This window comes from Branchiostoma belcheri, unplaced genomic scaffold, assembly GCF_001625305.1.
Source record: "Branchiostoma belcheri isolate BF01 breed outbred unplaced genomic scaffold, Haploidv18h27 scaffold23, whole genome shotgun sequence".
NCBI lineage: Eukaryota > Metazoa > Chordata > Leptocardii > Amphioxiformes > Branchiostomatidae > Branchiostoma > Branchiostoma belcheri.
The window spans coordinates 255,665-278,126 of NW_017803824.1; the positions used below are offsets into that span (position 1 = coordinate 255,665).

At 41.1% G+C, this 22,462-nt stretch overlaps 1 protein-coding gene across 1 annotated transcript in view; it reads right to left on the reverse strand.

Moving 5' to 3' along the window:
• Nucleotides 1-22,462, reverse strand: part of LOC109470701 — a 102,348-nt gene that overhangs the window by 7,157 nt on the left and 72,729 nt on the right. Inside the window, exons 17-21 of the mRNA XM_019769734.1 lie at nt 18,176-18,595; nt 13,966-14,469; nt 9,443-10,030; nt 5,871-6,290; nt 1,065-1,745 (exon numbers count right to left, since the gene is read on the reverse strand). Coding sequence (XP_019625293.1) covers nt 1,065-1,745; nt 5,871-6,290; nt 9,443-10,030; nt 13,966-14,469; nt 18,176-18,595 — 2,613 coding nt within the window. The remainder of the gene's footprint in view (nt 1-1,064; nt 1,746-5,870; nt 6,291-9,442; nt 10,031-13,965; nt 14,470-18,175; nt 18,596-22,462) is intronic.

The window sequence follows — 22,462 nt, forward strand, 5'->3', positions numbered from 1 at the left end:
TTAACAAAGATTATGAATCATGGCGTTTCAATATTCTGCAACCAGACCAGAGTTATGAACACATGCATACCAAAAATTCAAAATGAAAATTTATTTCCAACAAATGAAAACAACTTGAACCAATGCTTGGTGGTAACATACCAGTAACCAAAACTGACAACAGGCACTTACTTCGTATATAGATCTATGTACTTATTAGAGTGAATATTAGCTTCTCTAACTATAGCTACAAAATGTTATGCAGTAGTTTAGAATATCAGCAACAACACTAGTATTTATCTAGCTACAATTACATGAACTACAGTTAATTCTATCATCTATGGTACCAATTAGTCTGACTGTCAGAAACAAGAAAACAAATACTTTACTAAAAGAATTTATAAATAAATTAAATATCTAGTTTAACAGAATAAACCATAACATGCTAATATCTATAAAACCAAAACTCTCTTCCTCTATCTATAACAAAAGAACTTTAAAGAAATAAACTTAGGTTACGGGTTAGTTAGCTTGATATACAAATTACAATGTTTTACATCCCCTATGCTATGCTGTAGACTTTACAAGGGGTACTGAAACCTTGTTTGTTGTAAGTCATAGGTTTTGTTTACCAGTCTGATTCCTCACTTTCACATTAAAGAGAGTTAACAGGATTGTAAAAAAAAAAACTTGCCACCAAGGTGTCTTGTACAACATGAATGTCCTCAATCCAAGTATTTCTTCTTTTTTTTCCTGTATGGTTTCACATGCGTAAATGACCCACCTTCTTTAGGTCATTATGGCCTGCACACAAGTTGAGGTATTCTAAAATCACCCACTTGAGAGTTTACATGTGTTGCTTGCAATGTATGACCCAGGTGACTAAACAATTTACTGTACTCCTCACACTGTTGGAGTTTCTTCCCTGTCAGACTTTGAAAACTGGATATTTCATAGGACAAGGTCCACAACTCAATCCTTACTGTGAGGTTTAGTACTCCTCAGTCACACCTGTAGGGTTTTCTTACAAGTGAGTCCGCATGTGTCTCTTCAGACTACCTGGCCAACTGAACAGCTTGCCACACTTCTCACAACTGTAGGGTTTCTCCCCTGTGTGAGTCCGCATGTGTCTCTTCAGGGTACCCAGCTGACTGAACTGCCTGCTGCATTCCTCACACTTGTAGGGTTTCTCTCCTGTGTGAGTCTGCATGTGAGAGTTTAGACTACTCGATTCACTGAACTGCCTGCTGCATTCTTCACACTTGTAAGGTTTCTCACCTGTGTGAGTCCGCATGTGTGCCTTGAGATTACACAGCTGACTGAACTGCCTGCTGCATTCCTCACACCTGTAGGGTTTCTCACCTGTGTGAGTCTGCATGTGTTTCTTAAGACTACCCAGCTCACTGAACTGCCTGCTGCATTCTTCACACTTGTAAGGCTTCTCACCAGTGTGAGTCCGCATGTGTTTCTTGAGGTTACACAGCTGACTGAACTGCCTGCTGCACTCCTCACACCTGTAGGGTTTCTCCTCTGTGTGAGTCCACATGTGTTTCTTCAGATGACCAAGCTCTCTGAACTGCCTGCTGCACTCCTCACACTTGTAGGGTTTCTCCCCTGTGTGAGTCCGCATGTGTGTCTTGAGATTACCCAGGTTACTGAACTGCTTGCTGCACTCCTCACACCTGTACGGTTTCTCCCCTGTGTGAGTCCGCATGTGTGCCTTGAGATTACCCAGCTTACTGAACCGCCTGCTGCACTCCTCACACCTGTACATTTTTGTTGCAGATCTCCCATCCGGTCCTCTTTTGATGCCATCAGAGCCACTGCTGTTTGTTGCCATGGTAACAAAAGCTGAATTCACCTCTGTAGTCCTGGAGCATGAAGATGGTCAACATTTAATTTCAACACATTTTCTATCTGCTCAGGACATGTATCATGCTGATCATATAATTACTCAATCTGAAAGAACCAAAACCAAGAAATTCTTTGGAATTTTGGTGCTTGCTGTGATAATTTTGACGCTGTATGTTTGAACCTTTACTTATTGGCATGTCGGGTCAATTTTTCCAAAGAGAAGAGCTATCACTTCTGCAAAAATTATCATCATTGCTTGTCCAGAACATAGAAACACCATAGATTCTAGTACCTAGGAAATCTGCTAAAGACTGCTAAAATATAATTTCTTCATTGGGACAAGAATCAGATTATACCAAATTTCATGACAAATTTCAGGTCTCAGATATGCTGCTATACCACATACGAACAAATGCACCTAAATAACTTTCCTTGACATGTTAATGATATGTTCTTACCTGCAATATATATTTTACACAGTCAAGTCCTGAACTGCTGCACAAGTGTACTGATGTCTGGAACAACACAGATGAAGCCTCCCTGTTTTCCCTTTCAGCTGGGCAGGCAGCACTACAGGACTATGGAATTCTGTTTTTCCTTTCAGCACTACTGGACTATGGAATCCTGTTTCCCTTTCAGCACTACTGGACTATGGAATCCTGGTGAAAAGGAAAACAAAAACTGTCATCAGAAAGCCTGCATTTCCTTCAAATATTCCCTCTTTCGACAAAGCTTCCTTCTAAATAGTTAATGTATCACCCCTAACTCCCCCTCAATCAATAACACAACATGTACGAGAGTTAATGAACCTCCCCTCACTCCAGACCTTTACTCCATGATAGAAACCAGATGTCTGGGCGGGAAGACCATTGCGAGGCACATTTGGGGGTTTACAGAATATTCTACCTCAAAAGAACTTCCAAATTTCAACCCCAAAATCACCCTTTGTCTGCAAAATCAACTGTGGTTTATAGAGAGCCGTTTGTATTATATTTGTACAATAAGCAAGCACTCTTGTTATCGTGTTTGATTTCCAATATTCAAGGAGACCGCATAACCCCTTCTAGACCTTCGCCGAGGTGTCAACAACTTTTTCTCAAATTTGGAAACGATCTACGCCATTTTACACCTACAAGGGCACAACAAAACAAAACCAAAGTTTTCGTGCGTGTGCTGCTCTATTTAAAAAAACTTAAATTGGCCTGTTTTGTAGGGTCGAAATTAATGACACTTTTCCCCAATACAACATAAAAACACCAGAAGTTCTACTGCAGTTCATAGGAAATCTGCCAGATTGCTAAAAACATAATCATTTTATCAGTGGGACAAGATTTCAAGACAATCCACCCAAATTAAAGCTGCTAAACCACATACATACAAATGCAACAAAATATGCAACATTTTTCTTGGAGAAGTTAATAATATGTCCTTACCTGCAAAATATATTTTACGAAGAGTACTGATGTCTGGATTAAGCCAGGCGAAGCCTCACTGTTTTCCCTTTCAGCAGGGCAGGCAGCACTACTGGACTATGGAATCCTGTTTCCCTTTCAGCACTACTGGACTATGGAATCCTGTTTCCCTTTCACAGTTTCAGCACTACTGGACTATGGAATCCTGGCGAAAAGGAAAACAAAAACTGTCATCAGAAAGCCTGCATTTACTTCAAAGATCCCATTAGTTAATAACGCTTCCTTCTAAATACTTAATGTATCATCCCTGATTCCCCTTCAATCAATAACGCGTCATGTACGAGAGTTAATGAACCTCCCCTGACTCCAGACCTTTCCTCCATGATAGAAACCAGATGTCTGGGTGGGAAGACCGTCACGAGGAACATTTGGGGGTTTCCAGAATATTCTATCTCAAAAAAACTCCCAAATTTTAACCCAAAAGTAACACTTTGTCTGCAAAATCAACTGTGGATTATAGAAAGATGTTTGTATTATATTTATAAAATAAGCAAGCACTCTTGTTGTCGTGTTTGATTTCCAATAATAAAAAGGAGACCGCATAACCCCTTCTAGACCTTCGCCGAGGTGTCAACAACGTTTTCCCAGACAAATTTGGAAACGATCTACGCCATTTTCCACCTACAAGGACACAACAAAACCAAAGTAAGTTTGCGTGTGTGTGCTGCTCTATATAAACTTTGCTGTTTGTGACAGAAACTTGTTTTCATACAAGAAACCGTTGCTTTTCGAGCTGTGTAGAACTTCTCACAAGCGGCACACACGTCGCTAGCGGCTAGCTAGTGACAGACTCAGAGAGCGTAAAACAAACTTGTACGTGTTATTCTCCTGTCACATCGATAACTGTAGAGTAGACAGCTCTTGGTACGTACCTGAGTTGTATGTAGGATGAAATCCCGACGATCTGAACCGAAAAAGGCTCGTAGAAAGACGACGAGAAACCCTCGATACTTTCTTCCACACCACGACACGTCTGGTGGACGGAGACACGGGGGTTAGCAGAATGAGCTCCGCGGAGATGGAATTTATAATGTGGCAAAGCGGAGGCGGTTTCATGTTACACTTAGCTCCGCGGAGTTCGAATTCATGTGGCAGCTTGCGAAACTTGGTCAAGAAATTTCTCCCGGAGACAAGACTGGAGCCAAAGAAGACTGTAAAGCTAGGAAGATTATGTCTCCATGCTCCATTTCAGATGATCAAAATTTGAAACAACTTTGAATGACAGGAGCTTGATTGGGATGTAGGCCTTCCAACCTGTGCATGTTTTGCAATATCACAGCTACCGCTAGGCGGCGCTCGGGCCAACGGGACGAATTTTTTTCTTGGGCTTTTTATTCTATTTGACTAGATCCTCATTTAGCGGTTCTGTAGTTTCCATATATATTCAAATTTCAACAAAGATTATAAAATCATAAATCATGGTTTTCCAATATTTTGCATCTATTCTTCACATATGCGACCAGACCAGACAGAACAAATGCATACCTAAAGTTCAAAAAGAACACAACATAATGCATTAGATATGCACTTTAATAAGAGTAAATAATAGGCCCTATATAGAGGCTATTACATGTGTCTTTTTAGCTCTATTGCTACATAATGTAATACAGTAGAATATTAGCAAAAAAACTCGAATCTCTATGCAATTATAACTTCATGAACTAATTCTATCATCTATGGCAACCATTAGTCAGAAACAAGAAAACAAATACGATACTTAATAAACTGATTCTATAAATATGTAGGTTAACAGAATAAACAATACCATGCCAATATTGGATGGGATGGTAACCCATCTATAAAAACAAGAAAACAACTACTGTATCAAATAATCAGACCCTGAATATCTAGGTTAACAACAACATACTAACAGTGGATGGTAATCCTATAAAAACAAATCTCTCTTCCGCTATATGAAAAAATTAAAACAAATTACTAGTAACTAAGGTTAGTTAGGTTGATATACAGTATTTTATCTCCCCTGTATCAGTAATATTGTTATGCTATACTATGGAATGCTGCAAACCAGATGTACCACATGCAGTCCTATGTATGCAAGGAACAGTTCTATTAAAGACACTAAAGTAAACTTTACACAAAGTTTTAAAGTCACTGTTTGTAGTACATCATGAAGAGCTAAATACATGGTTTTCCTTTACCAGTTTGATTCCTCACTTTCACAACAAAGAGAGTTAACTGACTGGTAATAAAAACTTGATCTTAGTCACAACATGAATGTCCTCAATCCAAGTATTTCTTCTTTTTTCCTGCATGGTTTCACGTGACCCACCTTCTTTAGGTCATTATTAGAGTTTGCACGTGTCACTTATACAATTTATGACCGAGGTGACTGAACCGTCTGCTGAACTCCTCACACTGTTGGAGTTTCTTCCCTGTCAGACTTTCAAAACTGGATATTTCAGAGGACCAGGCTCACAACTCAATCCCCAAAACTGTGAGGTTTTGTACTGCCTCAGTCACACCTGTAGGGTTTCTCACAGGTGTGTCCGCATGTGTCTCTTCAGATGACCCGAATGACTGAACTGCTTGCTGCACTCCTCACACTTGTAGGGTTTCTCCCCTGTGTGAGTCCGCATGTGGGTCTTCAGATCATCCAGCCGACAGAACTGCCTGCTGCACTCCTCACACCTGTAGGGTTTCTCACCTGTGTGAGTCCGCATGTGTGCCTTTAAATTACACAGCTGACTGAACTGCCTGCTACAGACGTCACAATTGTAGGGTTTCTCCCTTGTGTGAGTCCGCATGTGTGCCTTCAAATTACCCAGCTCACTGAACTGCCTGCTGCACTCCTCACACCTGTAGAGTTTCTCCCCTGTGTGAGTCCGCATGTGTGTCTTCAGACTATCCTGCCGACTGAACTGCATGCTGCACTCCTCACACTTGTAAGGTTTCTCCCCTGTGTGAGTCCGCATATGTTTCTTTAGACTATCCAGCCAACTGAACTGCTTGCTGCACTCCTCACATCTGTATGTTTTTGTGGCAGATCTCCCATCCGATCCTTTTTTGATGCCATCAGAGTCCTTGCTGTTTGTTGCCATGGTAACAAAAGCTGAATTCACCTCTGTAGTCCTGGAGACGCGAGTATGAAAATGACATTTAATTTCAACACAGTTTCTACTAGTACATATTTTATCAGGCAAACACTAAAACTGAAGAAAAGCATGGATTACTTGGAAAGTTGGTGCTTGTTGTGATATTTGTCAAGCTATCAGTTTGCTTGAACCTTTATTTTTCTCTCTAAAGTCTAAACGCAACTAAAAATACTAATGAGAATAATCATGTGATGTTACCTGCAAAATATATTTTGCACAGTCAAGTCTTGAGCTGCTGCACCGTAGAATACTGATGTCTGCAAAAACACAGGTGAAGCCTCACTGTTTTCCCTTTCAGCACTACTGGACTATGGAATCCTGTTTTTTTTCCTTTCAGCAGTACTGGACTATGGAATCCTGTTTTCCTTTCAGCACTACTGGACGATGGAATCCTGTTTCCCTTTCAGTACTACTGGACTATGGAATCCTATTTCCCTTTCAGCACTACTGGACTATGGAATCCTACGGAAAACGGAAAACAAAAAGATGTGATCAGAAAGCCTGCATTTCGTTCAAATATCCCCTCAGTCGACAAAGCGTCCTTCTAAATAGTTAATGTATCACCCCTACCACCCCACCCCCCAAACGCCACGAGAGTTAATGGACTTCCCCTGACTCCAGACCTTTCCTCGATGATAGAAACCATATGTCTGGGCGGGAAGACCATTACGAGGCACATTTGGGGGTTTACAAGATATTGTATCTCGAAAGAACTCCCAAATTTCAAACCAAAAAATTCCCCTTTCTCTGCAAAATCAAATATGTATTCATAAAAAAATGCAATTTTGTTATTTGCACAACATCCAAGAACTTCTGTTGTGTTTGTTTTCTAAAATTTTAAGGAGCCGCTATAACCCCTTCTAGACCTTCGCTGAGGTGTCAATAAAATTTTCTGACATAAATTGGAAACAATCTACGCCATTTTCCACCTACGAGTGCAAAACAAACCAAAGAAATTTTACGTTCGTGTTCCGCTCCATATACACTCCAAAGTCGTTTCTGACAGAAACTTGTTTACAAACAAGAAACCGCTGCTTTTCAATCAGTATAGAACTTCTCACAAGCGGCACACACGTCGCTAGCGTCTAGCTGGTGAGAGACTTACTCAGACTCAGAGAGCGTAAAACAAACTTGTACGTGTTATTTTCCTGTCACATCGACAACTGTAGAGTAGACAGGCTCTTGGTACGTACCTGAGTTGTATGTAGGGTGAAATCCCGACGATCTGAACCGAAAAATGCTCGTAGAAAGACGACGAGAAACCCTCGATACTTTCTTCCACACCACGACACGTCTGGTGGACGGAGACACGGGGGTTAGAGGAATGAGCTCCGCGGAGGCGGTTTCTTGTTACACTTTGCTCCGCGGAGTTCGAATTCATGTGGCAGCTTGTTGTGGCAGCTTGTGAAACTTGTAATCTCCAAGCAGATCCCTCTCGGTGGCAAAAAGACAGTATCAAATTGGCCAGGCAGTATCCATTAGCCAGAGAAGCTCCGCAGCCACCGACGGGTGGGGATCAGAACAAAAAAAAAAACCCGGCCATATATAAAAAGGTAACGATAATTCCCCAAAACCTCTGCTTGGAGAGTATGAAACTTGGTCAAGAGATTTCTTTCGACAAGACTGAGAAGCCAAAGAAGACTGTAAAGCTAGGAAGATTAGGTCTCCATGCTCCATTTCAGATTATCAAAAATTGAAACAACTTTGAATGACAGGAGCTTGATAAGTCCAAGGGGTGTCAACTCCGCGCAAGCCCTGCAATATTGGAGCAATTATCACAGCTACCGCTAGGCGGCGCTTACGCTGGGCTTTTATTCTATTTGACTCGAACCTGAATTTGAAGTAACTCTGTTTTTGGCACGTATTTTTCACATCTGTAACCGGAGCAGTGTTATAGACAAACGCATATATAAAATTCAAACAGGAAATTTATTTAAAACAAATGAAAACGACTTGAACCGACGGATCTTCTCATACTAGTAACAAACTAACAACAGGCACTTCGCATATACATCTTTGTACTTCAAGAGTGAATATTAGCTTCTCTAACTATAGCTACAAAATGTTATACAGTAGTTTAGAATATCAGCAACAACACTAGTCTTCATCTAGCTACAATTACATGAACTACAGTTAATTCTATCATCTATGGCAACAATTAGTCAGAAACAAGAAAACAAATACTATACTTAAAGAATCTATGAATAAATTTAATATCTAGTTTAACAGAATAAACCATAACATGCTAATATCTATAAAACCAAAACTCTCTTCCTCTATCTATAACAAAAGAACTTGAAAGAAACAAACTTAGGTTACGGGTTACTAGTAGTTAGCTTGATATACAATGTTTAACATCCCCTATGCTATGCTGTAGACTTAACAAGGGGTACTGAAACGTTGTTTGTAGTACATCATAGGTTTTCTTTACCAGTCTGATTCCTCACTTTCACAATAAAGAGAGTTCACAGGATTGTAAATAAAACTTGCTCTTAGTCACAAAGTCAAAGGTGTCTTGTACAACATGAATGTCCTCAATCCAAGTAATTCTTTTTTTTTTCCTGTATGGTTTCACATGACCCACCTTATTTAGGTCATTGATAGAGTTTGCATGTGCCGCTTACAATGTATGGCCCAGGTGACTGAACAGTTTGCTGAACTCCTGACACTGTTAGAGTTTCTTCCCTGTCAGACTTTGAAAACTGGATTTTTCAAAGGATCAGGCTCACAACACAATCCGCAAAACTGTGAGGTTTTGTACTCCTCAGTCACACCTGCAGGGTTTCTCACAGGTGTGTCTGCATGTGTCTCTTTAGATGACCCGACTGACTGAACTGCCTGCTGCACTCCTCACACTTGTAGGGTTTCTCACCTGTGTGAGTCCGCATATGGGTCTTCAGATCATCCAGCCGACAGAACTGCCTGCTGCACTCCTCACACCTGTAGGGTTTCTCACCTGTGTGAGTCCTCATGTGTGCCTTGATATTAGCCAGCTCACTGAACTGACAGCCACATTCCTCACACCTGTAGGGTTTCTCCCCTGTGTGAGTCCTCATGTGTTTCTTCAGATTACTCAGCTCACTGAACTGCCTGCTGCACTCCTCACACTTGTACGGTTTCTCACCTGTGTGAGTCCGTATGTGTGTCTTCAGACTATGCGGCACACTGAACTGCCTGCTGCACTCTTCACACTTGTAAGGTTTCTCTCCTGTGTGAGTCAACATGTGCCTCTTCAGATGAAACAGCAGACTGAACTTCTTGCTGCACTCCTCACACCTGTAGGGTTTTTCACCTGTGTGAGCCCGCATGTGAGAGTTTAAAGTACTCCATTGACGGAACTGCTTGCTGCACTCCGTACACCTGTAGGGCTTCTCCCCTGTGTGAGTTCGCATGTGGTTCTTCAGATTACACAGATAACTGAACTGCCTGTTGCATTCCTCACAGCTGTAGGGTTTCTCCCCAGTGTGAGTCCGCATGTGGTCTTTCAGACTACCCAGCTGACTGAACTGCCTGCCACACTCCTCACAACTGTAGGGTTTCTCACCTGTGTGAGTCCGCATGTGAGACTTTAGATGACCAAGATGACTGAACTGCTTGCTGCACTCCTCACATCTGTACGTTTTTGTGGCAGATCTCCCATCCGATCCTCTTTTGATGCCATCAGAGCCACTGCTGTTTGTTGCCATGGTAACAAAAGCCAAACTCACCTCTGTAGTCCTGGAGTGTGAAGATGAACAACATTTAATTGTAATTCCAAAATTTTGTCTACTCAGGTCATCATGATGACCATACAAACACCAAAGCTGCAGAAACTACCAAACAGTCCTTAAATTTGGATACCGGAAAGCAAGTTGGTGCTTGCTGTGATAGTTTAAACACTGTTTCTTTGTTCAAACCTTGACCTATTGATGCAAAATTTAAATTGACCTGTTCTACAGGAATACCTGTGAAAAAATCATTGTTTTCAAGATTATACCAAATTTGCCAAAATTTACCAGATATGCTGCTAAACCACATACGTGAACAAAGAAACGCATTTTGAAACTTTCTTGGAGAAGTTAATAATAATATGTTCTAACCTGCAAAATATCTTTTACACAGTCAAGTCCTGAACTGCTTCACCTGAGATCTCTGGAACAACACAGATGAAGCCTCCCTGTTTTTCCTTTTAGCAGCGCAGGAAGCACTATTGGACTATGGAATCCTGTTTTCCCTCTCAGCACTACTGGACTATGGAATCCTGTGGAAAACGGAAAACAAAAACATGTGACCAGAAAGCCTGCATTTCCTTCAAATATTCCCTCTTTCGACAAAGCTTCCTTCTAAATAGTTAATGTATCACCCCTAACTCCCCCTCAATCAACGAACCTCCCCTGGCTCCAGACCTTTCCTCCATGATAGAAATCAGATGTCTGGGCGGGAAGACCATTACGAGGCACATTTGGGGGTTTCCAAAATATTGTATCTCAAAAGAAATCACAAATTTCAACCCCAAAATTACCCTTTGTATGCGAAATCAACTGTGGTTTATAGAAAGGCGTTTGTATTATATTTGTACAATAAACAAGCACTCTTGTTGTCGCGTTTGATTGCCAATTTATAAGGAGACCACATAACCCCTTCTAGACCTTCGCTGAGGTGTCAACAACTTTTTCTCAGACAAATTTATCAACGATCTACGCCATTTTCCACCTACATGGACACAGCAAAACCAAAGAAAGTTTGCGTGTGTGTGCTGAACTCTGTTGTTTCTGACAGAAACTTGTTTACAAACAAGAAACCGTTGCTTTTCGAGCAGTATAGAACTTCTCACAAGCGGCACACACGTCGCTAGCGGCTAGCTAGTGAGAGACTCAAGAGAGCGTAAAACAAACTTGTACGTGTTATTCTCCTGTCACATCGATAACTGTAGAGTAGACAAGCTCTCGGTACGTACCTGAGTTGTATGTAGGATGAAATCCCGACGATCTGAACCGAAAAAGGCTCGTAGAAAGACGACGAGAAACCCTCGATACTTCCTTCCACACCACAACACGTCTGGTGGACGGAAATACGGGGGTTAGCGGAATGAGCTCCGCGGAGATGGGATTCATAATGAGGCAGAGTGGAGGCGGTTTCTCGTTACACTTTGCTCCGCGGAGTTCGAATTCATGTGGCAGCTTGCGAAACTTGGTCAACAGATTTCTTTTGACAAGACTGGAGCCAAAGAAGACTGTTAAGCTAGGAAGATTATGTCTCCATGCTCCATTTCATCAGATTATCAAAATTTAAAACAACTTTGAATGACAGGAGCTTGATAAGTAGCCTGGGTACCATCCTCTTTGTATGCCTGGGCTCCCATACTTCCCCCTAAGAAATATTTCTTAGGGGGCAGCATGGGAGCCCAGGCATACAAATAGGATGGCACCCAGGCTACTAATAAGTCCAAGGCATGTCAACCTTGAACTCTGCTCAAGCCTTCCGATATAGGGGCAATTATTGCAGCTACCGCTAGGCGGCGCTCGGGCCAACGGGGCGAATCTTTTTTCTGGGCTTTTATTCTATTTGACTAGAACCTGAATCGTATATATTCACGTTTCAACAAAAATTGCGAATTTATGGATCACGTTTCAACAAAGATTGTAAAGTTATGGATCAGGGTGTTTCAATTTTTGGCACATATTCTTCACATCTGCAACCGGACCAGAGTTATGAACAAACGTAGCCTGGGTACCATCCTACTTGTATGCCGGGGCTCCCACACTCGCTTCCCTAAGAAGTAGTCTGGAAACGCTTGTATCTATTTGGCTTGGTGATGATATCACATAATGAGGTAGGCCACATGGGGAGGGCTGGGCGGAGCCTCTTCCACTAGTAGATGACCCATCAGTACAAAGTCCACATGGCCATGTGCTGTTTTGGTAAGGGCAAAAAAGTTGCTGCTTATGTATGACAAGTACAGCCACAAATTTACCTTGAGTACAACAATTTCTTGTAGTTTTCTTTAAGCAAGATGTTCTTTGTGGCTCTGTTACTTCAGATGTTAGCAAAATCATGACAACAGTGTCTCTCAATGGCTACTACACTCCGTCCAAGATAAATAAACAAACCTTTCCTTGGTCAGTGATACCTGCTGAGCAGGCAGGAGATAAGCATCATCACATACTGAGAAGGACGTTAGGCTAATGAACAAGACAGGAGGGACCAATCAGCACACTCGGGCAAAATCTGACCGAGCCAGACTGCTCAGATCTAACCATTTCCAGACTACTTCTTAGGGAAGCGAGTGTGGGAGCCCCGGTATACAAGTAGGATGGTACCCAGGCTAGAACAAACGCAGATCTTAACTTCAAAAACATTTATTGTAACAAACGCATGTTAAACACACAACATAATGCACTATACATGTACTTTAATAATAGTAAATATTAGGCCCTATATAGAGGCTATTACATGTGTCTGTTAGCTCTATTGCTACATAATGTAATACAGTAAAATATCAGCAAAAAACTCCAATCTCTATGCAATTATAACTGCATACACTAATTCTGTCATTTGTGGCAACCATTAGTCAGATAGAAAGAGAACAAATACTGGTCTAAATAAACTGATTCTATAAATATCTAGGTTAACAGAATAAAATTTAACATGCTAATATTGGATGGGATGGTAATCCATCTATAAAAACAAGAAAACAAATACTATATTAAATAACCTGGCCCTAAACATATAGGTTAACAGTATAAACAACAACATACTAATAATAGTGGATGGTAATCCTATAAAAACAAATCTCTCTTCCGCTATACAAAAAAATTAAAACAAATTAACTTAGGTTAGTTAGGTTGATATACAGTATTTTCTCTCCCCTGTATCAGTAATATTGTTATGCTATGCTATGGAATGCTACAAACCAGATGTACCACATGCAGTCCTATATATATAAGGAACAGTTCTATTAAAGACACTAAAGCAAACTTAACACAAAGTTGTAAAGTCACTGTTTGTAGTACATCATGAAGAGTTAACACATGGATGTTCCTTTACCAGTTTGATTCCTCACTCTCACAATATAGTTAACGGGTTCAACCGTTGGGAAAAAAATCTTAGTCTTGTACAACACGAAATGTCCTCAATCTCAGTATTCCTTTGATTTTTTCCTGCATTTTCACATTTTTTTCACGGTTTTTCACATGATCAGCCTCTAGGTCTGCACACAAGTTGAGTTATTCCAACATCTCCCACTTAAGAGTTTGCATGTGTCTCTTGTAAGGATCCAGGTGACTGAACCATCTGCTGAACTCCTCACACTGTTGGAGTTTCTTTCCTGCCAGACTTTGCAAGCTGAATATTTCAAAGGACCAGGCTCACTCACAATTCTCTAAACTGTGCAGTCCTCATTTACATCGGTTTCTCACAAGTGAGTCCGCATGTGTCTCTTCAGACTACTTTGCTGACTGAACTGCCTGCTGCACTCCACACACCTGTAGGGTTTCTCCCCTGTGTGAGTCCGCATGTGACACTTTAGAGCACTCCAGTGACTGAACTGCCAGCTGCACTCCTCACACCTGTAGGGTTTCTCTCCTGTATGAGTCCGCATATGGTCCTTCATATGACCCAGCTGCCTGAACTGCCTGCCACACTCCTCACACCTGTAGGATTTCTCACCTGTGTGAGTCCTCATGTGTTCCTTCAGACTACCCAGCCGACTGAACTGCTTGCTGCACTGCTCACACCTGTAGGGCGTCTCTCCTGTATGAGTCCGCATGTGGTCCTTTATATGACCCAGCTGCCTGAACTGCCTGCCACACTCCTCACACCTGTAGGATTTCTCACCTGTGTGAGTCCGCATGTGTTTCTTAAGACTACCCAACTGACTGAACTGCTTGCTGCACTCCTCACACTTGTAGGGTTTCTCCCCAGTGTGAGTCCGCATATGTATCTTGAGACTACAGAGATGACTGAACTGCTTGCTGCAGTCTTCACACCTGTACGGTTTCTCCTCTGTATGAGTCCGCATATGTGTCTTGAGATTACACAGATGATTGAACTGCTTGCTGCACTCCTCACATCTGTACGTTTTTGTGACAGATCTCCCATCCGATCCTTTTTTGATGCCACCAGAGCCATTGCTGTTTGTTGCCATGGTAACAAAAGCTGAATTCACCTCTGTAGTCCTGGAGTATGAATATGAACATTTAATTTCAAAAGTTTCAGTGTGCAACAGGACCTATTAGAATCTCTATCCTGCAAAAATTATACCTTGTCCAGAACTTGCTATTTTTGTCCAAGGAGGTTAAATACACTTGTATTTAACCTCCTTGTTTTGTCCAAACATAACATAGAAACACCAGAATTTCTACTGCAGTATCTAGAAAATCTGTCAGAGATCTAAAAAAAAATAATCATTACTTCAATGGGACAAGACCTACTAGTAACTTTATAGCTGATGTAGGGTTGATGGTCCCAGTTCAACTACTTCTGAAGTTTCACAACCCATATGATATAGAGTCCCCGGGCCACACAGTTACACTGGATAAGGTAAGAATACTGTGAAGGAGGGAATTTACATCAGGACCCATTAACCGTGACTTCCGGAATGTCAGCGATTGCATCATACCGGTTACATCTGACAAAGATTGACGGGATCAGCCGAAAATTTATGGTAAGTTCCCTTTTGTGTTAGAACTATGATTAAACTTTGCAACTATGGATTCTACCACCATAGATGAGCTTTCATTTGAATATAAAACCTAAGTTAATATCAAATTTCATGACATACAAATGCAACTAAACATAACTTTCACAAGTTAATAATTATATGATAATGTTCTTACCTGCAAAATATCTTTTACACAGTCAAGTCCTAAACTGCTACACCTGAGTACTGATGTCTGGGAGAACACAGGTGAAGCCTCACTGTTTTCCCTTTCAGCAGGGCAGGCAGCTCTACTGGACTATGGAATCCTGTTTCCCTTTCAGCACTACTGGACTATGGAATCCTGTTTCCCTTTCAGCACTACTGGACTATGGAATCCTGTTTTCCCTTTTTTTCAGCACTACTGGACTATGGAATCCTGTTTTCCTTTCAGCACTACCGGACCTTGGAATCCTGTTTTCCCTTTCAGCACTACTGGACTATGGAACCCTGATTTCCTTTTCAGCAGTACTGGACAATGGAATCCTGTGGAAAATGGAAAACAAAAAGATGTGATCAGAAAGCCTACATTTCCTTCAAAGATCTCCTTAGTCGACAAAGCTTCCTTCTAAATAGTTAATGTATCACCCCTAACTGCCCTCAATCAATAACGCGACATGTATGAGAGTTAATGAACTTCCCCTGACTCCAGACCTTAACCCTAACTCTAACCCTAACCTTTCCTCCATGATAGAAACCTGATGTCTGGGCGCGGAGACCGTTACGAGGCACATTTGGGGGGTTTACACAATATTCTATCTCAAAAGAACTCCCAAATTTCAGCCCCAAAATCACCCTTTGTCTGCAAAATCAACTGTGGATTCCAAGACCGGCATTTTTGCCACTTGTACAATATGCAAGTACTTCTGTCGTTGTGTTTTATTTCTAATTTTTAAGGAGTCAACATAACCCCTTCTAGACCTTCGCTGAGGTGTCAACAACTTTTTCTCACACATGAATTGTTACACCTAGAACACCCTGTAGACAACAACATAAATTTGCGAACGTGTGCTGCTCTAAATACCCTGTTAGGTTGCTGCTGACAGAAACTTGTTTTCATACAAGAAACCGTTGCTTTTCGAGCTGTATAGAACTTCTCACAAGCGGCACACACGTCGCTAGCGGCTAGCTAGTGAGAGACTCAAAGAGCGTAAAACAAACTTGTACGCGTTATTCTCCCGTCACATCGATAACTGTAGAGTAGACAAGCTCTTGGTACGTACCTGAGTTGTATGTAGGATGAAATCCCGACGATCTGAACCGAAAAAGGCTCGTAGAAAGACGACGAGAAACCCTCGATACTTTCTTCTGCACCACGACACGTCTGGTGGACGGAGACACGGGGGTTAGAGGAATGAGCTCCGCGGAGCCGGTTTCTTGTTACACTTTGCTCCGCGGAGTTCGGATTCTTGTGGCAGTTTGCGAAACTTGGTCAACAGATTTCACCCGGAGACAAGACTGGAGCATAAGAAGACTGTAAAGCTAGGAAGATTAGGTCTCCATGCTCAATTTCATCAGAATATAAAAATTTGAAATAACTTTGAATGATAAGTCCAAGGAAGGACCAAGGGTTGTTAACCTTCCACTCTGTAATCTCCAAGCAGATCTTTTGTAGGGGAAAGACAGTATCAGATTGGCCAGTCTGTAGACAAAAAAAGGCCATATATAAAAAGCAAACGATTTTCCACCATTAACCTCTGCTTGGAGAGTACCACTCTGCACAAGCCTTGCAATATTGGAGCAATTATCACAGCCACCGCTAGGCGGCGCTGGGGCCAACGGGGCGGATACTAGTAGTTTTTAGGCTAAGTTTTCATTGTAATTTCTACTGGCATTTGACTAGACCCTGATTCTTAAGTCACTCATTTAGCGGTTCTGTAGTTATATACATATTCACATGTCAAAGATTATGAATTTATGGATCAGGGTGGTCCAATACTTTGCACATATTCTTCACATCTGCAACCAGACCAGTGTTATAAACAAACGCATATCTTAAGTTCAAAAAGAACATTTATTTGCAACAAACGCATGTTAAACACACAACATAATGCATTACATATGTACTTCAATGAGAGTAAATATTAGGCCCTACATAGAGTCTATTAGTTGACTCTATTGCTATATGTAAATGTAATGTAACACAGTAGAATATCAGCAAAAAAACCTCCAATCTCTATGCAATTATAACTGCATGCACTAATTCTGTCATCTATGGCATTAGTCAGAAACAAGAAAACAAATATGATACTAAATAGACTGATTCTATAAATATCTAGAATAAACAATAACATGCTCATATTGGATGGGATGGTAATCCATCTATAAAAACAAGAGAACAAATACTGTATTAAATAATCTGACCCTAAATATCTAGGTTAACAGTATAAACAACAACATACTAATAATAGTGGATGGTAATCCTATAAAAACAAATCTCTCTTCCGCTATATAAAAAATATTATAACAAATTACTAGTAACTTAGGTTAGTTAGTTTGATATACAGTATTTTGCATCCCCTGTATCAGTAATATTGTTATGCTATACTATGGAATGCTACAAACCAGATGTACCACATGCAGTCCTGTGTATGCAAGGAACAAAACATTCTATGAAAGACACTAAAGCAAACTTTACACAAAGTTTTAAAGTCACTGTTTGTAGCACATCATGAAGAGCTAACAGATAGATGTTCCTTTGCCAGTTGGATTTCTCACTCTCTCAATAAAGAGAGTTAACAGGTTTGAAATAAAAACTTGATCTTAGTCTTGTACAACCCCAAATGTCCTCAATCTGACTGAGTATTCCTTTAACTTTTTTCCTGTATGGTTTTTCACATGATCAGATTTCTCTTGGTCTGCACACAAGTTGAGTTATTCCAGTTTGCTGAACCCTGTTAGAGTTTCTTCCCTGTCTGACTTTGCAACCTGAATATTTCATAGGACCAGGCTCACAACTCAATTCAAAACTGTGAAGTTTTGTACTCCTCAGTCACACCAGTAGAGTTTCTTACAAGTGAGTCTGCATGTGTCTCTTCAGACTATCTAGCCTAGTGAACTTCTTGCTACATTCCTCGCACTTGTAGGGATTCTCACCTGTGTGAGTCTTCATGTGAGACTTCACATGACCCAGCTGACTGAACTGCCTGCCACACTCCTCACACCTGTAGGGTTTCTCCCCTGTGTGAGTCCGCATGTGTTTCTTCAGATCACCCAGCTGACTGAACTGCCTGCTGCACTCCTCACACCTGTAGGGTTTCTCCCCTGTGTGAGTTCGCATGTGGTTCTTCAGATTACGCAGATCACTGAACTGCCTGCTGCACTCCTCACACCTGTAGGGTTTCTCACCTGTGTGAGTCCGCATGTGAGTTTTAAGACTACCCAGCAGACTGAACTGCTTGCTGCATTCCTCACACCTGTAGGGTTTCTCACCGGTGTGAGTCCGGATGTGAGTCTTGAGATGACACAGATAACTGAACTGCTTGCTGCACTCCTCACATCTGTACATTTTTGTGGCAGATCTCCCATCCGATCCTCCTTTGATGCCATCAGAGCCACCGCTGTTCGTTGCCATGGTAACAAAGGCCGAACTCACCTCTGTACTCCTGGAGCGTGAAGATGACATTTAATTTCAACACAGTTTCTGCGAATCTTATCAGGTAAACACTAAAACTGAAGAAACTATCAAGTAGTCTTCAAATTTGCATCGAGAAAAGTAAGGATGACTTGGAAAGTTGTTGGTTGCTGAGATAGTTTTGATACTATGAGTTTGAACCTTTATCTATTGATGCAAAACTTAAATAGGCCTGTATGGTCAAAATTTCTGATGCTATCACTATTGAAAAAAGTATCATCCTTGCTTATCCAGAACTTTTGCCCAAATACAACATAAAAACACCAGACGTTCTACTGCAGTTCCTAGGAAATCTGCCGTATTGCTAAAAACATAATCATTTTATCAGTGGGACAAGATTATACCAAATTTCATGACAATCCACTGAGAGCCTATTGAGATACATTATGCTGCTAAACCACGTACATACAAATGCAACAAAATATGCAACTTTTTTCTTGGAGAAGTTAATAAATGTTTTTACCTGCAAAATATCTTTAACACAGTCAAGTCTTGAACTGCTACACCTGAGTACTGATGTCTGGAAGAACACAGAATGAAGCCTCACTGTTTTCCCTTCCAGCACTACTGGACTATGGAATCCTGTTTTCCCTTTCAGCAGTACAGGACTATGGAATCCTGTGGAAAACAAAAACATGTCATCAGAAAGCCTGCATTTCCTTCAAATATTCCCTCTTTCGACAAAGCTTCCTTCTAAATAGTTAATGTATCACCCCTAACTCCCCCTCAATCAATAACGCAACATGTACGGGAGTTAGTGAACCTCCCCTGGCTCCAGACCTTTCCTCCATGATAGAAACCAGATGTCTGCGTGGGAAGACCGTTACGAGGAATATTCGGGGGTTTCCAGAATATTCTATCTCGAAAGAACTTCCAAATTTCAACCCCAAAATTACCCTTTGTCTGCAAAATCAACTGTGGATTATAGAAAGGCATTTGTATTATATTTGTACAATAAGCAAGCACTCTTGTTGTCGTGTTTGATTTCCAATATTTAAGGAGACCGCATAACCCCTTCTAGACCTTCGCTGAGGTGTCAACAACTTTTTCTCAGACAAATTTGGAAACGATCTACGCCATTTTACTCCTACAAGGATACATGTACAACAAATCCAAAGAAAGCTTGCGTGTGTGTGCTGCTCTATTTGAACTCTGTTATTTCTGACAGAAACCTGTTTACAAACAAGAAACCGTTGCTTTTCGAGCTGTATAGAAGACCATAGAACTTCTCACAAGCGGCACATACGTCGCTGGCGGCTAGCTAGTGAGAGACTCAGAGAGCGTAAAACAAACTTGTACGTGTTATTCTCCTGTCACATCGATAACTGTAGAGTAGACAAGCTCTTGGTACGTACCTGAGTTGTATGTAAGACGAAATCCCGACGATCTGAACCGAAAAAGGCTCGTAGAAAGACGACGTTTGCGAGAAGCCCTCGATACTTTCTTCCACACCACGACACGTCTGGTGGACGGAGACACGGGGGTTAGCGGAATCAGCTCCGCGGAGATGGGATTCCTAGGTCGGCGGAGGCGGTTTCTTGTTACACTTTGGTCCGCGGAGTTCGAACTCTAGTGGCAGCTTGCGAAACTTGGTCAACAAATTTCTTTCGACAAGATTGGAGCCAAAGAAGACTGTAAAGCTATGAAGATTAGGTCTCCATGCTCAATTTCAGATTATCAAAATTTGAAACAACTTTGAATGACAGGAGCTTGATAAGTAGCCTGGGTACCATCCTATTTGTATGCCGGGGCTCCCATACTTCCCCCTAAGAAATATTTCTTTCGGGGCAGCATGGGAGCCCAGGCATACAACTAGGATGGCACCCAGGCTATTTGATAAGTCCAAGGGATGTCAACCTTCAACTCTGCACCAGTCTTGCAATATAGGGGCAATTATTGCAGCTACCGCTAGGCGGCGCGCGGGCCAACGGGGCGAATTTTTTCTGGGCTTTCTTTTATATATATATATATATCTTCACGTTTCAACAAAGATTGTGAATTTATGGATCATAGTATTTCAATATTTTGCACCTATTCTTCACATCTGCGACCAGACCAGTGTTATAAACAAACTCATATCTAAAATTCAAAAAGAACATTTATTTTCAACAAACGAAAACGTTGAACAAACCCATGTTCACATAACAAAAGCTCAAAAGGCCACCTACCTGATATACATTATACATGTACTTGAAGAGTAAATATAAGGCTCTATAACATCTACCTGTTTGTTCTATTGCTACAAAATGTAATACAGTAGAATATCAGCAACAAACTTCTTCCTATGCACTTACAACTACATGAACCAATTCTATCATATATGGCAACCATTATAGTCAGAAACAAGAAAAGAAATACGATACTAAATAGGCTGATTCTATAAATATCCAGGTTAACAGAATAAACAATATCATGCTAATATTGGATGGGATGGTAATCCATCTATGAAAACAAGAAAATAAATACTATATTAAATAATCTGACCCTAAATATCTAGGTTAACAGTATAAACAACAACATAGTGATACTAATAGTGGATGGTAATCCTATAAAAACAAATATCTCTTCCGCTATATAAAAAAAACTGAAAACAAATTAACTGAGGTTAGTAAGGTTGATATACAGTATTTTATCTCCCCTGTATCAGTAATATTGTTAAGCTATGCTGTGGAATGCTACAAACCAGATGTACCACATATACTATGATATAGTCTAATGTTTCCAAGGAAGAAAACATTCTATGAAAGACACTAAAGCACACTTTACACACAGTTAAATAGAAGTCACTGTTTGTAGTACATCATGAAGAGCTAATACACAAATGTTCCTTTGCCAGTTGGATTCCTCATTCTCAATAAAAAAAGTTAACAGGTTGGAAATAAAACTTGATCTTAGTCTTGTACAACACCAAATGTCCTCAATCTGACTCAGTATTCTTTTGACTTTTTTCCTGTATGGTTTTTCACATGATCAGCCTTCTCTACGTCTGCACACAAGTTGAATTATTCCAAAATCTCCAATCTTGAGTTTGCATGTGTCCGTTGCAATGGTCCAGGGGACTAAACAGTTTGCTGAACTCATCTGTTAGAGTTTCTTCCCTGTCAGACTTTGCAAGCTGGATACTTCATACGACCAGCTCACAATTCAATCCTCAAAACTGTGCGGTTTTGTACTCCTCAGTCACACCAGTTTCTCTCATGTGCCTCTTCAGATTACCCAGATCACTAAACTGTCTGCTGCACTGCTGCACTCCTCACACCTGTAGGGTTTTTCCTGCGTGAGTCCGCATGTGCCTCTTCAGATTGCCCAGTTCACTGAACTGCTTGCTGCACTCCTCACACTTGTAGGGCCTCTCTCCTGTGTGAGTCCGCATGTGTCTCTTCAGATTGCCCAGTTCACTGAACTGCTTGCTGCATTCCTTACACATGTAGGGTTTCTCACCTGTGTGAGTGCGCATGTGGCTCTTCAGTTTACTCAGCTCACTGAACTGCCTGCCACACTCCTCACACTTGAAGCGTTTCTCACCTGCGTGAGTCCGCATGTGTTTCTTCATATGACCCAGTTGACTGAACTGCCTGCTGCACTCCCCACAACTGTAGGGTTTCTCCCCTGTGTGAGTCCGCATGTGCTTCTTCAGACTACTAAGTTCTCTGAACTGCCTGCTGCACTCCTCACAGCTGTAGGGTTTCTCACCTGTGTGAGTCCGCATGTGTTTCTTCAGATTACTTAACTG